At 37.3% G+C, this 24,714-nt stretch overlaps 3 protein-coding genes and 2 pseudogenes across 5 annotated transcripts; 4 read left to right on the top strand and 1 right to left on the bottom strand.

The window, feature by feature from the left end:
* Window positions 1–584: 584 nt before the first annotated feature.
* Window positions 585–2,912, top strand: LOC147559363 (dolichol-phosphate mannose synthase subunit 3-like). 2 transcript variants are annotated; one of them, XM_086661261.1, is made up of 4 exons: window positions 585–704; window positions 1,212–1,334; window positions 1,426–1,533; window positions 2,622–2,912. In XM_086661261.1, exons 2-4 carry the CDS (start codon window positions 1,233–1,235, stop codon window positions 2,706–2,708), a joined length of 297 nt encoding a protein of 98 aa, XP_086517387.1. In that variant the 5' UTR covers window positions 585–704; window positions 1,212–1,232; the 3' UTR covers window positions 2,709–2,912. The 2 variants fall into 2 exon arrangements, with proteins under 2 accessions (XP_086517387.1, XP_086517388.1); XM_086661262.1 differs by having other exon boundaries at window positions 2,531–2,912.
* Window positions 2,913–3,202: 290 nt separating this feature from the next.
* Window positions 3,203–4,461, bottom strand: LOC147559362 (F-box protein At3g07870-like; annotated as a pseudogene).
* Window positions 4,462–5,684: 1,223 nt separating this feature from the next.
* Window positions 5,685–6,743, top strand: LOC147559361 (small ribosomal subunit protein eS8 pseudogene; annotated as a pseudogene).
* A 6,206-nt stretch (window positions 6,744–12,949) lies between these two features.
* On the top strand, window positions 12,950–24,047 carry LOC147559359 (protein NETWORKED 3A-like). Of its 2 annotated transcripts, XM_086661260.1 has the most exons (5): window positions 12,955–13,231; window positions 20,368–21,008; window positions 21,996–22,106; window positions 22,786–23,681; window positions 23,733–24,047. In XM_086661260.1, exons 3-4 carry the CDS (start codon window positions 22,007–22,009, stop codon window positions 23,646–23,648), a joined length of 963 nt encoding a protein of 320 aa, XP_086517386.1. In that variant the 5' UTR covers window positions 12,955–13,231; window positions 20,368–21,008; window positions 21,996–22,006; the 3' UTR covers window positions 23,649–23,681; window positions 23,733–24,047. The 2 variants fall into 2 exon arrangements, with proteins under 2 accessions (XP_086517385.1, XP_086517386.1); XM_086661259.1 differs by having other exon boundaries at window positions 12,950–13,231; window positions 22,786–24,047.
* On the top strand, window positions 14,616–16,676 carry LOC147559360 (PKS-NRPS hybrid synthetase cheA-like). The gene is made up of 2 exons (XM_086659167.1): window positions 14,616–15,656; window positions 16,002–16,676. The coding sequence occupies exons 1-2, from the start codon at window positions 14,616–14,618 to the stop codon at window positions 16,674–16,676; spliced, it is 1,716 nt and encodes a 571-aa protein (XP_086515293.1).
* Window positions 24,048–24,714: the final 667 nt, after the last annotated feature.

The raw sequence follows: 24,714 nt of genomic DNA, 5'->3' as shown, positions 1-24,714 counted from the left end.
CCAGCTCTGCCCCAAGCGATTGGCGTTGGACGGTTGACTCAAACCCAAATTCAAATTTTGGGCTTAAATCGGCCCATGTTCGAGATGCTCTAATAGTGTCTTTCAACAACAACAAAAAAAGAAGGCCAGCGCTTTGGGGAAAGCTAAAAAGTTTCCGGGGTGTGAAGACTTGGTCAAAAATTGGTCAAATTTGTTTGACAATTTTATTTAGGGGAAAGCAAAATAATTTCTCCACCTCACCTCTCTCTCTCTCCACCTCACCTCTATCTTCTCCGATTAGGTCGCCGGCCGGAAAATTTTCCGGCCGGCGACCAAATCGGAGAAGACAAAGAGGTGAGGTGGAGATAGAGTGAGGTGAGGTGGAGATAGATTGAGGTGAGGTGGAGTGTTTTTTTTTTATTTCCCCTTAAAATTTATTTCCCCGGAAAATCTCTAAGATTATACATATTCCCTTTAAAATTTCACACCCCGGAAACTATTTAGCTTTCCCCAAAGCGCTGGCCAAAAAGAAATAGTCTAACTTTTTTGAAAAAAATGTTGGTATCCGGACACCAAACCACCGAGCTCAACCCAGTCCACGGCCCCATTCTTCCCTCTAGTCTGCTAATGCATCAATATTAAGGCCCAAAACAATTCTTTCCAAGTCTCTCTCTCTCTCTCTCTCCTTCCACAGGTGATCTGACGAACTATTCTTCCATTCAGAGGTAAAGTTTTAAATTTTAATTTGTTTTTCTAGGGTTTCCTTACACAAATCCTTTCGGTTTTCACACAAATGTTAATTATTGATGTTAGTTTACTTGTAAGGAAGAAGAAAATCAACTAACTCAGATTGATTTATGTATAAATGGTGTGTACAGAAAGTTTCCTAGTTTTTTAGGTCAAAGTAAGAATTTCATCATTGATTTAAGTCTAGATTTGCATAAGAATAAAAGGGTTAGGTTTGGGATTTTTTGATTTTACCCCATATAAGACCTAAACCACAATTGGGATGAGACTTGAAAGCCATTCTTCATCAGATTCTAGGAGAATGTGATATCAAATATTATGTCTCTTTAATAACTCATTTGTAGGATTACATCGAGCAATTCGACCCATTGGCATGATTTTATTGCTAATCACTGATTGTGTTCGTATTTGTTTTATGTCTTTTGCGCAGGTAGATAGTAAAGTATATCTTCTCATATTGCTTTGTTTTTCTGTCTTTGAATCAGATACAATTCATTGTAGTTCAAATGAAACATATTATAAAGATTTTAACATTGCTTGTGGCCATTTTTGCCTTTTGGATTGGTCTTTTGGAAACTTCTGTGGTTCCGCGTAGCTATACTTGGTTGGTTAGTGTTCTATCCCTGCTTAAATTTTGTCAGTTTTGCTCCTTTCTTCCATGACAATGCTTTATGTACGAACATGTTTTCCCTTTTTCAGCTTCCGATCTACTTAATCGTATCGCTTGGATGTTACGGTCTTCTTATGGTTGGAATTGGATTGATGCAATTCCGAACGTGTCCTCAAGAAGCTGTCTTGCTTCAAAAGGTGATCACTTGCATCTTTGTTTCACCTTTAAATCGTATCTAATCTCTTTGAGTTTATATAATTCTTTTTCTTTTTTAACAAATTGTACTTGTTTTGTTTCAATACTAGCTTTTTGAGTCCCAAGCCACTGGCGGGCTAGATCATCATGTGGGTGGACTAGTTTTTTTCCTTCCATTTTAAGAATTCCTTGTTCTCATATTTCACTATATGGATAACCCATTTCTTGGTTTCCTTTCACTACTCCATTCACTATCTTCTCCTTTAGGGCCAGTTGTCATGGCTTTAGTTCTTGTGAGATCCCTTTAGGCCATAGTTTTAGCTTCTGCAAACCGAAACCGATATGCAAAGAAATTTGGATTTGCATCTGTATCAAACCATCTTTCATATTTATCAAAATTTCAATTTTACTAGATTTCCAATTATTTTTTATCGTTCTCCCCCATTCCTCTTCTGTGCTTTGACTGTACATTCAACTCTTTACACCCTCTTACACGAAATCACTCCTGTTTCCCTGCAAATCTAATGATTCAATGAGTCCCTGCAAATTACTTTAGTACTTAATCTCTCATCTCACTTGCAACTTTGCATCATTAACTCGAATCACCTGATCTCTTTAGTGCTTCCTAGTATCTGTCTTATTTAGTTTGTGAACAGACGACTCTCAACCAATTGGGAATGAGTGACGATATCAGAGATATTATATACTTGGTCACAAAATTTGCGCTTTGTCCATGTGGAACTATTATCGCGTGCCCCTTCAGGAGGGGCGCTTTGAGCCTAAAATGTGTCTTTTTGTTGGTAACATGGAAGCAGGTTTGATCCTTGGCCTATTATATGTAGGCCTTGATCCGAGACCGTATTAGTTTTTTAACCATCCAGATTCATACCAATTGGCCCGTTTACATCTTTAGACTTTCCTTTCTGCATGGTTTTTGAAGTAATATTAAAACTAGATGTATTTTCGACAGCACTTAGAATTAAATATTTTATCATCCAGGATGTTTTGGAAGCTAAAGAGTTCCTGAAGCAAAGAGGTGTCGATGTGGGAAGCGAGTAAGTTTAAAAGAGATATATTTTCTTATTGTCAGGATGGTTGCGATCCAATTGATTGGGAGATGCTACCAAATACCAAGGTTTTTCCCGAACTGACGCATTCACAAACTTTGTCCAAGTAAATATTTGAATGGAAAGGCAGCAGAATATGGATTTGAGGAGATTTGGTGTTCTTCAAATTATCTCATGTCATAAAAACCATTACAGTTGATGTTTGAATAGATAATTGTGTTAAAATTCTAATTTTATTGAACAATTTTGTATGATTTTCAGAAAGAAAGCAAAATGAATGGTGCAAGTAAACTCATAGATGTGCCTGTCAAAAATCACTCTCAAGTTCTCAACTATATTTTTCTTCTTGTTTCTTTTCCTTCTCATCTTTGACCTTACTCCCATCTCTTTCAGTGACACATTCGTGTTCATGTGAGGGATTGGTTCAAAGTATTTCAGTGTCGTATCTTTTTGTAAGAGTAACGTTGCTCTTCGTCAAACCTAATAGCTCGGGTTCCATAACGTAATAGGGATTACGTGGCTATTCCATGTTGAGTTCCTTATTCCAACTCCAAAATCCTTCCTTTTTCTTCAAAAACCATAGCTCTCTACTTAGTATATACTGTACTATATAGGTTCTTTTTTATTCGTCAAAAACCATATCCTGGCCAGTGATATATGGATGTAATCTCATGGTTGTGCTTGTCCAACATTACTCTTAACTATTTTTCTTCTTCTCATCTTTGACCTTTCTCCCATCTCTTTCAACGACACGGTCGTGTTTATGTGAGGAATTTCTTCAAGATATTCTAGTGTCCTATCTTCTTTTATGAGTAATTTACTGGTTCTAGTTTTTGGGTCATAAGAATAAAGACCATCATACGTGTACAATATTTCGTTGCTCTTGGTCATACCAAATAGCTGGAGCATGGCAATGTAGGTTTTCCCGTCGCTCCCCTGTGGCCATTCCATGTTGAACTCCTTATTCCAATTCCAAGAATCGTCGTCACACTCTTCTTTCTTCTTGAAAGACCATAATTCAACAAACTTGTATAGGTTTGAGTTGAGACAATACAAATCCCCTCCCAATATACTGATATCAAATTCAACCGTGTCAGTTTTACTGATGCAAGGTGGTGACGGTAGCAACCTAAACTCTTCTTTCGCCAAACTGAATGATACAACGCCCAAAATGTCCAAAATGCCTTCCCGTTTTACCGAAACAAAGTAAATTGATTCATTCGCAAACCCAGTCGTATCGTGCACCTGGTAATCTATGGTTCCTATTTCTCTCCACCCACGACGATCACCGAGAGTGTAAACTTGGACAAATCCAACTATGTTATTTCGAGTGCTGGAGGCGTAGTAAATTCTTAAAACTTTGTACTCATTAGTTGAACGTAGGTAACCGAATCCACTAACTATTGAGCCTCCTCGATGTTTGATCAACAGGCGTGGAAGATTGACGTATTCGCCTGTATAGGGATTACATACTTGGACAGGATCAAGGAGATCGTGGTGGGGTATCGTTTAACAAACCAAACCATTACACGAACCGACCAATGTAATTGAGAATTCGTACTTACCTATGGGAGGGTGATCTATCTTTACAGTATCCCTTGTATAAGAGTATTTCTCCCAGCCTATACTTTTAATATCATCGAAATCTCCGTAATAAAGTTGAACACTGCTTCTACTCTGATAAAACATATTAACACTAGTGTAACTGCTCTGCTCCAATCCAAACGAAAACAAAATACCAAGTTTGTTACGACGACGAAGAATATCTTCCCATGTTTTGCACACAAATTTAGCCTCTGAAATACATTGTGGAGGAATACGACTAACAATTTCCTCTACAAGAGCAGGGTGAAGAGTCTCCATGAAGATCCGATGAACGAAAAGTAGAAGAGAATTGTGCAGAAAGCAATGTTATTTCTCTTCTTTAGATTTATATTCATGTATTAAGAAGGCAGCTATATTAATAAGTCGGTTGAGAGATAAATAGAAATAGCAACTAAAATCCATATTTCCCAAAGTTTTATAAAAATTTAAGGAATTCTATTTTACTCGGAGAACCAGTAAAATCTCCCAATATTAAATCAAACTCTTTTTTAGCCGGAGGAAAATACTAGGATCTTGACATCAGAGTCGTTATCTATAAACCCTCGTTCAATGACTAAAATTACACCTGTGGATAGAGGGTGAGGTGATGCAGGGGCACCCGGCGTGGATACTTTTTACCGTTGACCTAACGACCACGTAGGCCAACCGGCCATATTGATTAGTTTAGAAACAATCCTAGTTTAGTAAGATTCATAATGAATCTAGGTTTAGGAAGTTGCATTATTTCAGTATTTCTATTATTTAGGAAAGTCCAGTTTGAGTCTATCTAGGAAAGTCCAATATCCTATAAAAGGATGTCCAGTCTGTCTTTATTATTCATGTTGAAGAGAAAAACCAATTGAGTTTAATCAAGTTTATAGTTATTTATTCGTTATTTTATCGTTTTTCGTTTACTTTTATTATCTTCTTTTAATTCCGCTGCGTTCTACATCATGTGGTATTCAGAGCCACCAAAGTTTTGGGTGAATGATTCTGGAATTTTTTTTCCAGACCAGTTAAATCAGTATCGATCATATTCTACCCCTCAAGAAGATTATAATCAACCAGATTATACTCATCAAGAGATACCGAATCGATGCTCATGCTCATCATGTTTATATGCGAATAGAGACTCGTACAACTATCATTGGAATCCGGGAGAACCGGTACAAGAAAACCTACCACAACCGTCTCCTTGTCAATGCCAACCGTCACCACCACAAGTGTTTTCTACACCATCACGTCAGTCTTTTTATTATCCGACCAAAACCGAACCAACACCACCACCACCACCTCCGTACTCTAATTATACACCACAACCTTCTCCTTCTCAGTACCAACCGTCACCACCACCACCCGTGTGTTATACACCATCACCTTTATCTTATTATTACCCGACACCATCCTTGGAAACACCACCACCACCGTACTCTTATTATACACCACCACCTTGTTCTTCACCGGATTTACCACCGTATTCACCATCGTATTCCCCGCTTATTATGTCTCCAAACCATGAAGAAGTAACATATATTCAACAAAGACATGGCATGAAAATAGAAAAATATGAGTTCGATGTTGAAGAACCATACTCCGATGATATTAAAGAAGATAATTTCCGATTTTATAGGGATAATCTAGAAGATCAAAACAAAATCTTGGTTCAAACTTTTTGTGAAATCACAACTTCCGCTACAGAAGAAGTTTTGTTTTTCTTAGAAGGTCATAACCGAGATCCCGATTCTTCTGTCTCTACTTTCTTAGGGAACAATATTCCCCTCACCGACAATATCAATAACCCTAATTTCCAATCAATTTCTCCTTCCCTTCTTCCTCTATCTCCACCATCAATTTCATCTATTATCCAACAACCTTCAATTTCATCCGGGTTTCAATCAATGGCTGCTCGACCAGACATAAAATCAGTCACACCTGCTGTTAGACATCCTGGAGATGACTATACCCTCTTTGATTTGAATAGTCATTCTGGTCCTGATTGGTCAATCATGGGTATTTCACGAGAGTCTATGCACAAGAGACGTGCAACTGGAGGCAGGACGACGGGTTGGAGGAAGAAGCAAAAGTACAAGCTTGGAAGACAACCAGCAAACACAAAGCTTTCAAGCTCCAACACAGTTCGAAGGGTTAGGGTTCGTGGAGGAAACATTAAAAGGAGAGCCCTTAGATTAGATACAGGAAATTACTCATGGGGAAGTGAAACTGTTACTGGAAAATCTCATATCCTTGATGTAGTATATAACGTATCTAACAACGAGTTGGTTCGAACTCAAACTCTAGTAAAGAGTGCCATTGTTCAGGTTGATGCTCCATTCAAGCAATGGTATCTCCAACATTATGGTCTTGATATTGGACGTAAGAAGAAAAGTACTTCCACTAAGAAAGAAGCTGTTGTTGAGGAAGCAAATAAAAGCAACCGTGTTGTAAGGAAAATTGAGAAGCGTCAACACGCGAAACAGAAATTTGCATTCCAAGGTGTAGGAAAATTTATTGATGTTTCGCCTACTAAGTTTGCACAGTTTGAGATGAAGAATGGAGAGATTTCTAGAAACATCTACGACACCGCGGTTAACAAATTAACTAAGGAAACGACGAAGGAAGAAGAAGGTGACATTGAAAAAGTAGTTGAAGATAAGGAAACTGATTCCCTGTTTGAAGGTATTGTTTTTTACTCCACCCTTACCAATGCTAGTTTCAAAGTTATTAATATGAATTTATTTAAAGAGTTTATGAAGCCAATTGGGAAGTGTTTGAGTGATGCCAAAATAGTTTTTCCTGGTGTTGTTCTTGTTGGTGGATCGACTGGGACTTTGAAAGATCGATTCCTTTTGCCGGATTTCTTTGAAGGACAAGGGCTTTGCACACGCATCTACCTTGATGAATTGGTGGCTTATATTGTTGTTGTCTACGCTGCTATTGTGAGTGTTGAGGGTATTGAGACGGTTCAGGACTTATCATTGTTGGTTGTCACCCCTCTGTCTCTAGGGTTGGAAGCGGCTGAAGATGTTATGATTGCGTTGATTCCTAGGTACAACACCATTCCTACCAAGAAGGCACAAGTCCTCTCTAATTACTCGAGCAATCGACCCATTGTGTTTATTCCGTTAGATTTCGGCAAGATAGCTATAACAAGGGACCGCAACTTGTTGGTTATGGTCTATAGACTTCATGAAGATGAACGTGGAAAGTTAGTCAGAGTTAATAAAAAGGAAGAAGCAAACAATGTCATACATCAGAAGAAATTTAAAGTTTTTTTTTTTGGAGAACAATATGGTATTTGCATTCTTATACGTCAAACTACAAGATGCTGGAAGATTTCGAAATTTAGTGGACGTTAATTCACTACTATCAATTTTGTGCAAATCTTCGCATCATGGGTTTCAGTTTATCGTTGGTGACTTGGTCCCTTTCTCTAGCCTTCGGATTTCGTACACCGTTCGTGCAAAGTGGGAATTACGGATCGTCATTGCGGAATTCAGTGTATACGGGCGGCGGCTCACATTATTTTTGTCATCGAAACGGTTCGGGACGAACCTCGTGGGAGAAGGGGAAGCTGATGCAGGGGCACCCGGCGTGGATACTTTTTACCGTGGACCTAACGACCACGTAGGCCAACCGGCCATATTGATTAGTTTAGAAACAGTCCTAGTTTAGTAAGATTCATAATGAATCTAGGTTTAGGAAGTTGCATTATTTCAGTATTTCTATTATTTAGGAAAGTCCAGTTTGAGTCTATCTAGGAAAGTCCAATATCCTATAAAAGGATGTCCAGTCTGTCTTTATTATTCATGTTGAAGAGAAAAACCAATTGAGTTTAATCAAGTTTATAGTTATTTATTCGTTATTTTATCGTTTTTCGTTTACTTTTATTATCTTCTTTTAATTCCGCTGCGTTCTACATCATGAGGTATATGCGCCGGCACCGGGTCCCCACCACAAATAATAAACGTTTTTAAAATAGACAAAAGAGTTTTTTAGTAGCTTAGCTGGTCAAGGGTTTAGAACCTCTTGGTAGCATTACATTTTTTTTTATAAAAGTCGAACATTGCATGCATGTTAGCTCAATTTCGAATCTCTACTCTGCCTGTATTTATTGATTTTTTGTTTTACTACTCTAATTTTCATATTAACTAATACATTAGAGCCTCTTAGCTAATACACTAAATCTCATACTTTCTTTTCTCTCTCAATTTCTTCTGTCTCTCTTTCTCACAAGGCTCTCTCTTCTTTTCTCTTTATCTAATTTGTGTCTTTTTCTATATCAAATCTATCTCTATAAACCTTAATTTTAGATCGTGTGAGAAGATAAAGTTGAAAGCCTAATTTAAAAAAAAAAATAACTATACAAACTACAGAAGTTTTATTTCAGATAATGTTAGGTGAACCGTAGAGAAACATTACTCATTGAGTTGGATTCGTCGATGATATAATATAATTTTTATTCCTAAATTATTTTAAAATTTGTGTTAATTACTTCGTTTGTACGAAATAAAAATTACCTTCCGTATTTACGATACAAAGGCCCTGGTTGAAGTTCAACACTAGGCTCATAATTGTCAGCCACGATCCTGGATTTACACCTCCCAAATTTATCTCCAAAAGTTGAGATTATATCTCTCAAACTTATTTTCAAACCCTCTTTGAATGGCTAAGATTACACCTCTAAAATTTATCAAATAAAGGGCTTGAGTTTATAACTCCCAAATTTATCTTCAAATCCTCTTCAATGGCTAAGATTATACCTCCTGAACTTATTTCAAAGGTTGAGATTACGAGTTTGATAGAACTGTCCATGCCTGCACACACACGGGTAATGCTTTCCCTTTACTACATGATATATATGGGTGAAATCTGTTTTTGCCCCTCATTTGTGATCAATTCACCATTTTAGCCCCCACAAGTATATGACCATTCGATTTTTGACCCCCAAGGGCCAAGAAAAATTCAACATTTTCCAAAAGTATCCTTGGTGCCAAAATGGAATTAATTATCAAAACTTCTAAAACATAAAAGCCACCTCATATATCCCTCTCTCCTCCATTTCATCTCTCTCGCCACCTCATCATCTTCTCCGACAAAGATCATCGTTCGGCCAAATTTTCCGGCGACTTTCAAACTTAAAAAAATAATAATTCATTTCTTTCTCTTCCTTTTTTTCTTTTCTCTCTACGTTCCCCTTAGCTGGACGACGAAGGGGAACAATTTCAACAGTAGGGTTTCATGAACAAAGCTCTCGGCTATCGTTTATCGATCTTTATCTTCACTCCATCTGTTCTACTCCATCAAAATCCCCTCTACACTAAAAGATATAAAATAAAATTTATAGAAACTAATTTTATTTTCTCATATTAAAGCTCTCGGCTATTTTTTTTTCTTCTTTTTAATCGGTATGAAATCGATTGGAATGAACAAAGAACGAGAAAGAGAATGAATAAAACTAGAGAAAGTAAGGGGTCATCTTTAAGCGAGCGATAGAGAAAGAGCTGCTATTGTGGTGACTAAAATCCTAAATTGTTAAATTTTTTTACTTGTAATATTATATTAATGACGATTTTAATGTTTCATAAAGGTATTTATTCATGATGTAGCCAAATCATATTAAACGATAATTCTTGGAATGAATAAAAATTACGCCAATGTAACAGAGGTGTCACTTGTGCTATTACAGTTTACCGTGGAAGAACTAATTCATATATTTATTCACCATGTATCCAAATTATATTGAACGTAGTAACTTTTGGACCCATGTCAAAAAAACAAAAAGGTATGACATTTCGTATTTCATCTACAATGTGGGAGATCTCACTTACTCCACTCTGGCAGCCTATAACTTTGAACATCTGGTATGAAATCTCATTCTTATTTTGTTTTTGAGATTGAGCTTCAAGGACTTTTACAGTTATGTGACATTTATATAATACGAATACTATATCTCTTTTGCTCTTAGGATTCACTCATAAATTCATTTTCTACAACATGTATCATTTCAATTTTGAATATCTCAATTATTAATAAAGCTGAATCTCTCAATAATTAATAAAACTGAATCTCTCAATTTCTTAAATGGATTTCCTAACTTATATGGTAAATCTTCAACAAAAAAAACTTATATACTAAAAGACATATCATGACATAAGTTATTTTCACCTTTTACCAAATAATAATAAGAGTTAATTCCTATATGGCCCCCTACTTTGTGACCAGCTTCCTTTATGGCCCCCTTTTTTCGTAAATTCAAATTTGGCCCCCTATTTTCAGACAAATGTCATAACTACCCCTCTGATTTATGTATTTTCAAAATAAAATAAAAAACAAAACCTAAATTCCACCTCACTTCCTTCTCCACCACTCATCTCTCTCCACGTCACCTCTCTCCAACTCACCTCTCTCTCTCTCCAACTCATCTCTCTCTCTCTCTCCAACTCATCTCTCTCTCTCTCTCCAACTCATCTCTCTCTCTCTCTCCAACTCATCTCTCTCTCTCTCTCCAAGTCACTCCTTCTTCTCCGACGAAGGTCGCCGGCCGGAAAATTTTCCGGCCGGCGACCTTAAAAAAAAAAAAAAAAAAAAATTTACCTCTTCTCTCTCTCTCTAGAAACTCCGGCGAAGGGGTTTCCCCTTCGCCGGAGAACAGACCTTGAAGGTCTGTTCACGAACAGACCAGATCTGTTCACGAACAGATCTGGTCTGTTCGTGAACAGATCTTGAGGTCTGTTCAAACGAACAGACCTTGAGGTCTGTTCGTTTTTTAACAGACCTTGAGGTCTGTTCGTTTGAACAGACCTTGAGGTCTGTTCGTTTTTGAACAGACCTTGAGGTCTGTTCGTTTGAACAGACCTTGAGGTCTGTTCGTTTTTGAACAGACCTTGAGGTCTGTTCGTTTGAACAGACCTTGAGGTCTGTTCTTGAACAGACCATGGAAGGTCTGTTCTTGAACAGACCATGGAAGGTCTGTTCTTGAACAGACCATGGAAGGTCTGTTCTTGAACAGACCACGAAGGTCTGTTCTTGAACAGACCACGAAGGTCTGTTCTTGAACAGACCACGAAGGTCTGTTCAAGAACAGACCTTCTCCGGCGAAGGGGTTTCCCCTTCGCCGGAGTTTCTAGAGAGAGAGAGAGAAGAGGTAAAAAATTTTTTTTTTTTTTTTTAAGGTCGCCGGCCGGAAAATTTTCCGGCCGGCGACCTCCGTCGGAGAAGAAGGTGTGACTTGGAGAGAGAGAGAGAGATGAGTTGGAGAGAGAGAAAGAGGTGAGCTGGAGAGAGAGAAAGAGGTGGAGAGAGAGAGATGATGTGGAGAGATATGTGTGGGGGAGTAGGAAGTGAGGTGGAATTCAAGTTTTTTTTTTTTTTTTATATGTTGAAAAAATATTGATAAGAAGGGTATTCAGGACATTTACCTCAAAAAAGGGGGCCATATTTGAATTTACGAAAAAAAGGGGGCCATAAAGGAAGCTGGTCACAAAGTAGGGGGCCATATAGGAATTAACTCTAATAATAATGATGTTTTTATACTACAAATATGGGTGCTTTTAAAGGCACCGGGCCAAAAGGCTGTTAGCGGACGAGCTCTATTAATACCAGGCCAACAACTAATTTCTCTGTTAGCACCGGCCTCATCTAACCTAGCCCTAACCCCCATCTAAATCTCACAATTTGAAAATCAATTTGGGGAAAAACCTACATTTTCTCTCTCTAAAGTTCAAAACCGAACCTCAAATTTTTGCTCTCAATCAATCCTTTCACTCTCTAAGTGTTAAAATCCACAATCATTTGGTGAAAACGGATAGTGATGAATGATAAAAATTTTAATTTGCGCTATAAATCTATCGGACGGACTGGACCAATCCGAAACCTAAGAGAACCAAACAAATCAGTTGATTCGGAACCTAAGAGGACCAAACAGATCAACTGATCCGGGACCTAAGAGGACCGAACAGATCAGCTGATCCGGGACCTAAGATAACAAAACAGATCAGCTGATCCGGGACCAAAGAGGACCAAACGGATCAGTTGATCTGAGATCTAAGAATATCGATGATAGTGGACCTTTACTTCTTTTAAAAGATGATATAACACAGTTGAAAAATGAATATCTCACTCGGATTGATGGTTTCGTTTATTTGAGTGGCCCCTGGTAGGTGTCGATGTGGTTGCCGGAGAATGTCGGTAGTAGTGCACAACCTACGATTTTGTTTTGGAAAAAAAAGAATTTTGTTTTGGAAGAAGAAGATAAAAAAACGGAGGTGAACTTCACCCAAGTTAGGTCGGGTGCTTATAGAGAACTCGAGTCAATAGTTATTGACCCGAGCCAACGAAATGGTCGCCCGCTAACAGCCTTTTGGCCTGGAGCCACCCTACAAATATTTGTGATAGATGGTATTGTCAACCACCACTTAAAGAAAATTATACTTAGTTTATTGTGTACAAATCTCTTTGTGGTTAATTTTCATTTAGCTCCGAATATGTGACCAACTTGTTTACTTGGCCAATATAGTCCAGCTTTCCATTTAGCCCCTTTTATCTATTAATTTTTAATTAATGAAATAATCTTTAATTTTAATTATGCGTTTGGGTTTTTTCTTCTTTGTTCTTCTTTCCCTTTATTACATCTTCTTTTCTCACAATTAAAAGAAAAAAAGTTTGAGATTCATGGATTCCAAATGAACATATCCTCTAGAATCATCAAGTTTTGCACCAATTCTGGATGACTTTTCGATTTAAAATCCTAATGGTTTAAATTCGTCTCAAACCATGGGGTTTCAAAATATAATCCCATCCTAAGGTTGATCTGTAACCCATTAAACCTTGTACAAAAAGAAATTTAGTGAGAAAATTAGATAGGAGAAATGAAGATTACGGTTGAGGAGAGACATAAAAAAACTAAAGTTATAATTGAAAAAATATTTAAGTTTTTTTTCTTTGGTTATAATTGAAAATTTATTTAGATTTTATATTTTGTTAAAGAAATCTATATAATAAAACAGAAAGGAAAACGATGATTGTGACAAACATCCTTATTTAATAAAGGGTGCTTCTAAAGGCACCTGACCAAACAGCTGTTAGCATCCAAAAATATTGTTGACTCAAGTCAATGATTTTTGACTTGAGTTCTCTATAAGCACCAGTTTTTAATGTGGGTGACCTTCACCTTCGTTTACTTCTTCCATCTTCTTCTTCCAACAAAAAAGGAATCCTAATCAATTCTTCTTCCAAAACAAAACCCTAGAAAAGAGTGCAACATTCTCCGGCAACGGCGACGGCAACGTCTCCGACACCTACCGGCGACTATTCTTTTATTCGAAAAAATCAATCCGGGTGATTTATTCATCATACAGCTGTGTTACATCTAATTCATAGCTTCTTTATATCATCTTTTGAAAAGAAATTAGGAAGATAACCATGGAAGAAGAGAGTTCTAAAAATTTAACAACTACATCGATTCCAACTCTTTCACCTAATTCCGGGCAAGGAGAAGTTTCTCATGAGGTATACAACCATTCCCCGATCCTATTTTATATGTTTTTATACGTGTTGTGTGAGTTTTTGAAAAAATCAAATTGAAACTTCGGTGACGCGGACGGACTGAACCAGTCCGGTACTTATCAGTCACTAACGGATCGGTCTATCCGTTTATAAATGAAAGGGCACGGACTCAGAAGTCCGTGATCTTGTAGATATGGACGGATAGGCTGATCCGTCATTAGCTGATAAATCCCGGACTCGTTCAGTCCGTTCCATCCTGAAGATTTTTTTTATCTTTAAGTGTTTTTTATGTTTTTTTCACCTTTTGACAGATTCCGGACCTTAATATTGTTCCTATTGAAGAGGAGTACCATGCCGAAGAAGAAAATCGACCTTCAAATGATGGGTGTCAATTTATTAGTATTGATGTTGGTGAGTATTTTGTGACTGAAGATGTTTTTCAAACTAAAGAGGAGTTAATCGTTTGGGCTCAAGAAATTGGGAAAAAACATAAGTTTGTAGTATTGACCTCTAGGTCAGGTAATAGAAAAGGGGGACAGAAACCCCGGTTAGAATTATGTTGCGAAAGAAGTGGAGTATTTCGTTCACATGAGAAGAAGGATTTAGTTCCAAAATCCCATCAACCACCTATAAAGAAAAGGAAATCGAGCACCAAAAAATGTCAATGTCCGTTCAAGCTCAAAGGAATACCGGGGGTTAATGACACGTGGAAAGTGTCAGTTGTGTCTGGAATCCATAACCACGAGTTAGCTGAAAGTCTTCTAGGTCACGCATATGTGAATAGGTTGAAACCCGATGAAAAAGCTGTTGTGAAACATCTATTAAAAATTGGTTCGAAGCCAGCTCAAATTCTTTCTCAAATTCATGAACAATTCAAGGATAACACATCAACGTTGAAAACCATTTACAGTGCACGTGCGAACATACGTATGGAAAACCAAGAAGGAAGGAGTCCGATGCAACAAGTCATTAAGTTGTTGGTGGAACACCATTACGTCTACCATTTTTCAAAGAACGAAGACACTGATGAGGTAACAAATCTATTTTGGGCACATCCTGATTGTATTCTATTATTACAGAGTTTCCATACCGTGTTATTGCTCGATTGTACGTATAAAACCAACCGATTTAACAAGCCATTGCTTGAGATTGTCGGGGTAACTTCTACGTTGAAATCCTTCACCGCGGCCTTTACATTTATGGATGGGGAGACAACTAATCAGTACACATGGGCCCTTAATCGTTTGCGGACGTTGTTTTCTCCCAACTCAATGCCAATCGTGTTTATTACCGATCGTGAACTTGCATTGATTAACGCCATTGGTGAAGTCTTTCCAAATGCTCAAAGGTTGCTATGTACTTTCCACATCGACAAGTGTGTGGTAGCCAAAGTCAAAGGTCATTTCAAACAAGAACAATTCAATGTGTTTATGACAATGTTTCGAGCTATCATGTATGCTGAGACTGAAAGTGGTTATAATGAGGCGGTAGAAACTTTTGTGAAGTTTTGGTCAAACACACATCATAAAGATGTTAGTTATGTTCAAGATACCTGGTTGGGATTGAAAGAGAGATTTGTGACTGCATGGACTAACGGGGTTATTCACATGGGAAATACTACAACAAATCGTGTGGAAGGTGCTCATTCTAAATTGAAGAGATATCTATGTAGCTCCGAAGGTAACTATGTTACGTGCTGGGAATTTATGCATATCATGACGGAAACCGAGACATGTGAAATTATAACATCTTTTGAGCACAGTCGTATTAAGGTGAAGGAAGGGCATCAAATCAAGTTTTTTAAAGAGCTACGTGGTTATGTCTCGCACGCGGCATTAGATCTTATGGTAGATGAGATCGACCGTGCAAATGGGATTGATATTAACGTTCAAAATTGCGGATGTGTCCTAAGGTATGTCTATGGTCTCCCTTGTGCTCATGAGATGGTATCTTTGATGAATCAAGATAAGGTATGTCCAAAGGACATCATTCACCCTCAGTGGACCAAGCTATCCATTAACCCGACTCCGCCGATTCATAATGATCTTGACGCATCACATGAGATGGAGCACCTTTATTTAATGTGGGATAAATCCAGTGATGCTGAGAGGACCGCAATACTTGAGAAGTTGAGGGAAATTTCTTTTCTGGTCATGACAAACTTGTGTGAGCCATTGCAACAAACAAAGACAAAAGGGGCTCCGAAACAAAGAAGAATGAGCAAAAAAGAAAAAGAAGCTGCAAAATCTACTAAGAGGAACCCATCTGCTTTCGAATATGCAAAGTGTGTTGATGAATGTGTTCCCTCCACTCAGACAGTACGTAAAGTTAAAAAAGTAACCAAAGCACCGAAAGCAACCATACCCAATTTTGAAAGATACAAAGGACATATTCCGTCAGTTATGCATCCATTCTTGGATGACATTATAGATGTGCCAGGCGATGGTCATTGTGGGTTTCATGCCGTTGGTAAAGGACTTGGGTTTTCACTAGAAGATGGTTGGAAACAAGTTCGCGAAAATGTCATAAAAGAACTTGAGGATCAGCACACACTCTACAAAGAGATGTTTGGAATAAGAGATTACACTCAAACACACAGTGCCGCGAACAACTTCAATTCTACATGTCCGGAAGATTGGTTCTACATTCACCCAAACACTAGTATAGTTGTGGCGAGTAGCTTCAATTGCATATTAGTTCATTTGTCTTACGGTTGTTCGACAACTTTCTTACCCTTACTTAGTGGTCCACCTTCTGAGGGTTATAAAATTGCATGCATTACATATACTGGTGGTCACTTTATGAACGTTAAACTCAAAAAAGATTCTATACTCCCTCCCATTGCACCGCAATGGTCTAGGTATGCATCGCTAGAGGCAACGGGTTGGCTTCAACTTGTTAGAGATAGAATCGAGGATGGAAAGAAATTTTATTCTCATGATAATTCGAATGAGCCAAGTAGTAGTGTGATAAATTTAAGTGATGATTAAGTTGTACTGAAAGACCGAGTTACAAAGTTTTTGATTTTATATTTGAATAAATTTAGATGATTAATTGTCTTCGTTACTTAACTTTTTTTTTCTTTGGGTTTATAATCGAAGAGAAACAGAAAAATAGGAATTTCATACAGGTCACGGATCCCTGAATCCGTTCTGGTTCACAAAGGGACGGATCCAGAGATCCGTTTCTTGTAAAGTCGTCACGGATCCATAGATCCGTTACTTCTTATAACCGGGGCTATTATTTTCATGTTAGAAAGAAACGGATCTATGGATCCGTTTCTTGTAAAGTCGTCACGGATCCATAGATCCGTTACTTCTTATAACCGGAGCTATTATTTTCATGTTAGAAGGAAACGGATCTATGGATCCGTGACGACTTTACAAGAAACGGATCCATAGATCCGTGACCTGAGAAGGGAAGGCACGGATTAGGTGATCCGTACGTTTTTTTTTTTTTTTTTTCCGAACAATGGTACTTAAGGTAGATATTAAAACTTGTTAAAAAAACAAGAATAACAATCAAAATGTACGGTAGATGTTAAAACTTGTTAAAACAAGAGTAACGATGTTCAAACATAGATCAAATTGTACGATACACATCGTTCACAAAAAGCAATTCAAAATAACGAGACTACTCTTGAGATTCTAAACCATAATATATGCCTTAATATAATACTTCATTCCATTTGTGATTTCCTCGACTTCTTCACCGTAGCTTTTCTAGACGATCTTCTTGGTTCGGGTTCTGATTGAGGTTGATGAGGACATTCGGGAAGCGGCATTTCAGCCCTCGCATTAGTTAGGATTTCAAGCCCTAACGAAACGTCAGACGCTTGAATCGCTACAATGGCACGATCAATTCCATCTCTCTAAAAAAACAACAATGGATTAATAACAAATTATAGCTACAAATTCAAAAGTAACAAAACAAAAGAATGATAAATCGAATACTCACGTAGTACGATACCGAACCTATGTACTGTTCTGGTCTATTGGATTTGTACAAAGCTGGGTTTTGTACAAACGGGTGAGATACTCTCTTGAACCAATGGTTATACTGAGCGCTTGCCTCCCACGGAGCCAAAGATACCTCCTTCGGTCTATCACTCATGTTTAGTAGGTGATCTTCCCAACGCCCCCAATAAGAAGCCACATTACCAAAGTTTTTAGAATCTCCATCCTTCGACACCTTTTTTGGTCGAATCGGTTCTTTAGGGATGACTTGAACCAATCCAAGTTGCCTTAACACCCTATCAGGGTGATAGGGCTCGGCAATATCATTAACCGCGATGCAACCAGTGTAAAAAGAGTATTCAGGAAGTGGTAGTGCATCATCAGACGATAAGGGACGATATGGGTCCCAAATGACCTACATGATACAGACGTTTAACGAGTGATTCCTATAGCATACGTCAGGTATTATAGAACACAGGAAAAATTAATAAATAAAATACATACATCTCTCTCGGTCAGACCGTCCAATTGCTCACGAGTGCTTCCTAGAGCACATGCCTTGTTGCCTTTCAAGACGTGTTCCTCCCATTTATACATCCGGGGCACGTTAGATGTAGGATCATATTTTGGGTTGGGAACAGACACCCCAAGTTTGAAGTGTTCATCGATCCACGCCTACAAATGTAATGTTAAATACACATTTATTATTCGCTACTCTAACATAATAAAGAAATAATTGAGAGACAAAAATAAATATGAAATTACCTGAAATAAAGTAAGATAACCAGCCAATTGATTTCCTCCCCTCGAAGCAAAACCAATCTGCCGATAAAGATAGGCAAGCGCCGCTGTTCCCCACGAGTAACTCGAAATATCATCTAAGTTCTTCAGATAACGTAGATAGAGAAAAGGAACCTTAGTTGCACTCTTATCAGCAAAAAGAGTACAACCAAAAAGATGCAAGAGGTATGCCCGTGCAACAGCATCTTTGACATGTTCGGGGTCATCCTCTTTCGACCCACTGCATTGCTCCCTCAACCACTTAAGCTCCACAGACTTAGATTTACCTAAGTGCAGTTTTACACCTTCGTAATCTAATTGTAAATAACGAGAGACTAGTAATGCATCTGGATCTTTTGTATCATCGTCATCGTCATCGTCATCGTTCAAATCTTCATCATCCGTCTTAGACAGAACAACGGGTTTACCTTCAATTGGAAGACCACATATGCGATACACATCCTCTAACGTGATCGTCATCTCCCCGAACGGCATGTGGAAAGTATTTGTGTCCTCGTACCACCGCTCTGTAAATGCCGAGATTAGAACACGATCTAGCTTGGTGTATGAATATTTGGCGATGTGGGCCAATCCCGTGTTCCGGACTCTCTCTCGAACACTTTGACACTCAGTTTCGAGGTCCCACCCATTCGTCTTCTTCAAAGCAGTACCCACAACTACGGCAGACGCATGGTTGTGTAACTTCAGCACCGGCCTCTCCTGAAAATAAAAAAGATATTGTTTTAGATTGATGATTAACAAAATTTTATCATAACTACTAAAATTAGAAAATAATATTTGCTTACCGGTTTGTTCCAAATCGTATAAGCAACATGATTCTTGAAACAAGGTAGAAGCGAACGATCTATCGGACCTCCAGAGTACGGGTCTGAAAATGAAGATGACCCCCCTACTTCTGTTTCTGCTGTCGAAATAGGAGGCTCTGTTTCGTTCTCATCTCCTTGCGTTCGTCGTTGCTTACGTGGTGCCATAATAACTTTTGAATAATACGCGTATGTGATGCACAAACAATAAATAATCAAAATATGTTTTCCTACTCTAAATTAATGAAGGAAAAATTAGACGTATCGCTACAAAAAAGGTCATTCAAAATAGGCACGTATCGCTACAAAAAAGGTCATTCAAATAATGAAGGAAAAATGATGAGAAAAATAAAGAAAGAAAAATATGAAAGATTAAAAAAAAAAAAAAAAAAAAAAAAAAAAAAAAAACTAAGGTCCCGGATCAGGTAATCCGAACCCTTTAAGTCCGGAACGGATTACCCAGTCCGTCACGGACTCAAAAGGGAGTCCGTTTCTTTGTACTAAGTCACGGATTAGCTGATCCGTGACTAGGAAGACACGGACGGACTGGACCAGTCCGTCCGAGTCGTTCCAGAACGTTCATAAACCTAGGGCAGTACACATGGGCATCAAACATTCACAAAAAATGCTCTAAATATGTTCGAAATTGAAGAATACAACATTCTAAACATGTTACAACACACTATTAACATCCCCAATCAATCAAACAACAAATTTATTCAAAAAAATTATAAAAGTTAGGGTTTTTGAACCAACCTTGAAGGAGTAATTGTAGCTTGATTTCAACTTCGTCTCCACCAAATGATTATTGATTCTAAGAGTTAGAGAGTCGAATGACTTATTCTCAGCAAAATTTGAGGGAGATTAGTGAGATTATGAGCGATTTGATGAGGGTAAAATTCGGTTTTGGGTGAGCTTAGAGAGAGAAAGTTTAAAATCCCCAATTTTGGATGGATTTTGTGAGAGATGGATGGAGGGGGGTTAGGGTCAACAGATAATAGACGGTGCCTACATACTTGAGTGGTGCCAACAGAGAATAGAGCGGTTGGGCGTGGTGCCAACAGAGATGGATGCTAACAGCTGTTTGGTCAGGTGCCTTTAGAAGCACCCTTTAATAAAAGATATTGTCTAGAAGTCCTTCTCAAAATTTGAAATATAGTCCTTCGTAGAAATAAAATTACCTATTTAAAAAACAATAATCGTTACTTCTTAAAAATAAAATAAGTAATTTAAGAAAAAAATAAACAAAATAAATTTCAAGGGTTAAAAAAAGAAATTAAAATCTTTTTCTCTTTCAATAAAATAATAACTAATTTAAGAGAAAAGAAACAAAAAAATAATAACTAATAAAAATCTCTCTCTCTCAATAAAATACGAAAGAATAATAACTAATAAAAAATAATAACTAATAAAAATCGTTCCTTCTTGGAAATCTTCTTCAATAAATGACCTGATTTCCTAGCTTTAAATATAGGACGCGTGAGAGTAGAGGAACCCGGGGTTAACAGGTGGTTTGAGGGAGTGGTAAATTTCCAAGGTAAGTAGTATAAAATAGGGAGGGAAGATGCATCTCTAATTGCATAATACAATTAACCTAAAACACAAACACCACCCCACAAGCCACAACCACATTCATTCAAAAGAAGAATCTAGAGAGAGAAAGTGAAAGACATACACTAGGACTAGAGAGAGATAAAACAACTCTGCTTATTAATCAAATCCCTTCTTTACTTTACCCCCCTCAAGATTTCACAACTCTCAGGTACTCTCTCTCTCTCTCTCTTTCATTGTGTGTGGGTCACATTTTTCTTATCTATAAAATTTTAGTTGTTAGGTTGTGTTTGTTTTTTACCTAAATAATCAGATTTCAGTCTATTTGTTTTAATTGAAAAAAACACCCCCATCATTTTACCCTTTAGATTTTTTATTGAGTTTTTTTCAGACGGATTTGGAGAAGATGAATAATGCTAGAAGTAGGGTTTTCCGGCGAAATAGTCAGATTCCGGCCACCTTATTCTCCAACTCATTTATTTACATGATCTTCTTGGGATTTGATGATTATTAAAACTTGAATAGCTTAATTTTGAATTTTGAATTCCTTCTATCATGCTACGGTTTTTGCGCCAAAAGTTTTAAGTCAACAGTCAAAGGTCTCTGACTAGAATTAAAGTCCATATTGATTAAAAAAAAAAACTAAGAACAAGAAAAAACCAGACAGATTTTGGATAGAAATTTTACATCTCTTGCCATGGTTCGTACTTCCGGTTATTTTGATCTGACTTTGCAGCAAGCTAAATAGGGTTTCTGCTTAGAGTATACCTAGTTTTTCTTGTTCCCTAACATTATACTAGATTAAAGCCTAGTTACAATCACCTGTGACCCATCTTTGATAATGACTATTATGTCCCTAATTATTATTTAGAAGGTTATTTGGTCATGATTTTGGGCAATGTTAATTTCCCTTAGGGATTTTAACCTTCTAAGTTAGAAATCTTAAAGATCAATACAATCAAGGAGAGAAATTAAATTTTGACTAATTAAAATGGGAAATAATCTATAATTTTATCACATATATTTAGGACACATGATGAAGAATCTTTTTTTTTTTTTAATGTATGATATGATTGTGAGTCTTCTAAACCACATATCATGGTTAAAAAAAATCTGCGGTTGAGAATGTTACCCTAGTAAGTCTTATTTTGCTAGTAATAATACATTTTACTCAATATTCTCATTCATTTTGACCTAGGTTAAAAGAAGATGGTAGAGGAGATAGTTCAGAAAAAACCTTCACATTCATGGTGGTTTAAAGGTCATAGTACCCCAAAAAGGTCCCCATGGTTGCAGTCAACTCTCTCTGGTAATAAGTCTCTCTTCTTCTTTCTAGCTTATTTATTTTTTTTGGCATTCACCCATCTCTTATTCTTTTTTCTACTTGCTTTTGACTTATCAAACCTCTTGTTAGAAAAGCTACTTAATTAAAAAATCACTTATCAAACCATTTGTGTACAGAATTCCATTTGATAACCTTTTCACTTTTATTTGTTGTGTTGAATTTTTAACATTTGATGGGTCAGTCTTTCAAACTTAAAAACCTTATAATTTAATCATGGGATTTCTATAATAATTGTTGAAATTAGATTAGAATTTAATCTAATGATGGTTTATTCATTGAGAGGAGATTTGAATATTAGAGGGACGGGTTTGTATTGTTTGCCCGATAAATAATGTATATCTAGAATGACCAGACGGGCCGACAACTGTTTGGTCAGTTGGTTGTGCATCTACTTAAAAAACTCGAAGATCATGGTTATGCATATGCTTAGCCACATAATTGAAGGTTTTGTGATTCATGAACTATTTATTCCTCAAGCTTTTGTTACACCTCAATAACCACTTTGTTTAGATATATGAACAAGTATTTTTTCACTTGACTAGGTAGTTCTTTCTAAATAGAGAATTATAACTTAATTCAATTCGCTATTCAAACTCACATTCTGATTTTGCTTCTCAATTCTTATTTACTATTACTTATATAGAGCTAGATAAGAAGACAACAGCAATGCTCAAATTGATCGAAGAGGATGCAGAATCATTCGCTCAACGGGCAGAAATGTACTACAAGAAGCGACCTGAACTAATCAACATGGTTGAGGACTTCTACCGAACTCATCGCTCATTAGCTGAGCGATTCGATCTGCTCAAGATTGAATCGAAAACTCGCTCGTCTATTTACCAACCAAACAAGATTAGTACTACCGACATGGTAGAAAAGCCTTATGATAGCTATTCTGACAAGTCTGAAATGTATCCTGAATCTGAAGTTGATGATCCAGAGGAAGTGGAACAAGAAGAAACCCATGTTCATAAACAATTGGAAGACGACTTTGAGGGCGATGACGGTTTAGGGGAGTCTGAAGTTGATGACGATGAAGAAGAGGAAGAAGAAGAAACCCGTGTTCATGAAGGAATCGAAGACAATCTTGAAGATGATGAAGGTTTAGGGAAGTCTGAAGTTGACGACTCTGAAGAGAATGAAGAAGAAAAAGAAACCCAAATTCATAATCTAACGAAAGACGAAGAAAACGAAGTTTCAAATGGTAAAATTAATGAAAATGAAGTCGTGAAGTTGAGAGAAGAGCTTGAGAAACTTAAAGAAGAAAACAAGATACAGAGAGAACTATTGATGCAGAAAGATGAAGAGAAAAGAGAAGCTATAAGACAACTTAGTTTGTCAATGGAGATCTTGAGGGAGAATTTCAAGTCAAGTAAGAATGCTATTAAGGAGTCATACAATATGAAGAAGAATCAGTTTGATTTAAACAAACTCAAGGAACTAATTTCAGGGAAGTTATTTGGAGGAGGATCATCAAAAACTAGTACTAATCTAGTAGCTCTTTGAGGAAATTTTGTTAACTTGGGTTAACAAACAATTGTGTAATTTAGGAACTTAGGTTACATATGTGATGAATTATAAAGAGAGTAGAAGTAAAAAAACTAGGAGGGTTTATGTTCTAGAGTAGGTCTTAGACTTTAACTTCCATACATACTCTTAGCAACTAACTGATGTTGCTTGTATTGTGACTGTTATATTTATATAGTTCTCTTGTTGTTATGTTTTTTTTTTATGAGATTTGTTGTTATGTTGTTAATCAATCTTTTTTTTTGTTTTTTAGTCTTTGATAGCTCCCAATTTTGTGGGCTCTTTTTGCTTTATTCTCCAAGTATTAACCTACTTGGAGAGAAGTTCTACTTGTACAACCTGGTGAACACAATTTGATGGTATAAGTAGACTTTCTCATATGCTGTGATTTGTGACTCCTATTTTGGGTTTAATCTAGAAACTTGCTATACATCTAACTTTAGAACATAAAGTAGCTTTCTAGTGTATATTAGATGGAAAAAATTTTGAGGCACCCCGCCGCCGACCCTTTGAAACAAAATTCTCTTCTTCATCATCTCATTCCACCACCTCCCATCCACCACAACTGTCGTATCTCTCTCCTCTCAGATCTCTTTTTTTTCACTCTCTCTGATCTTTCTTTCTCCGCTCACTGTTCCGGCGAAATGTTCCCTTTGCTTAAACCACATTCGTCTCAGAAGAACGAGAAGGGTTTAAGGTGAAACCCTAATAAAGGATTTCTCCTAAACCCCTCGAAAAGGGTTTTGTGGTCTGCCGACCACGAAACTAGCCACAAATATCTCGTGATCGACCAGTAGCGAACATCTCATGGTCGGCCAACCACAAGATGTTTCGTGGTCGGTCGACCACGAGATGTAAAAGAAAACTCTCATGGTCGCTGGTCGGTTGACCTCGAAACTTCTCGTCGGCGATCGACCATGAACCCATCGAGCGAGGGTCTGAAACCGTCAAGGAGAGTTGTGTCAACCATCCTCGTGGAATTCAGCCCATTTGTCTCAGAATAGGGTTTCGGCAAAGAGAGTCCTTACATTTGCTGGAACAGTGA

Source organism: Eschscholzia californica, unplaced genomic scaffold (assembly GCF_041429995.1).
Source record: "Eschscholzia californica isolate CP2 unplaced genomic scaffold, dmEscCali1.0.p SCAF_2, whole genome shotgun sequence".
In the NCBI taxonomy this organism is placed as follows: domain Eukaryota; kingdom Viridiplantae; phylum Streptophyta; class Magnoliopsida; order Ranunculales; family Papaveraceae; genus Eschscholzia; species Eschscholzia californica.
The sequence above is the reverse complement of the archived record's forward strand: the minus strand, read 5'-3'. Positions and strand labels throughout refer to the sequence as shown.

Bases quoted from the DNA above. Each gene is read 5' to 3' on its own strand.
- LOC147559359 (XM_086661259.1), top strand. From the start codon at position 22,007: ATGGTAGAGGAGATAGTTCAGAAAAAACCTTCACATTCATGGTGGTTT. The intron at 22,107-22,785 runs GTAATAAGTCTC...TTACTTATATAG, and splicing joins GTTGCAGTCAACTCTCTCTG to AGCTAGATAAGAAGACAACA.
- LOC147559363 (XM_086661261.1), top strand. From the start codon at position 1,233: ATGAAACATATTATAAAGATTTTAACATTGCTTGTGGCCATTTTTGCC. The intron at 1,335-1,425 runs GTTAGTGTTCTA...TCCCTTTTTCAG, and splicing joins CGCGTAGCTATACTTGGTTG to CTTCCGATCTACTTAATCGT. The intron at 1,534-2,621 runs GTGATCACTTGC...TCTTATTGTCAG, and splicing joins AAGCTGTCTTGCTTCAAAAG to GATGGTTGCGATCCAATTGA.
- LOC147559360 (XM_086659167.1), top strand. From the start codon at position 14,616: ATGGAAAACCAAGAAGGAAGGAGTCCGATGCAACAAGTCATTAAGTTG. The intron at 15,657-16,001 runs GTATGTCCAAAG...CCCTCCACTCAG, and splicing joins CTTTGATGAATCAAGATAAG to ACAGTACGTAAAGTTAAAAA.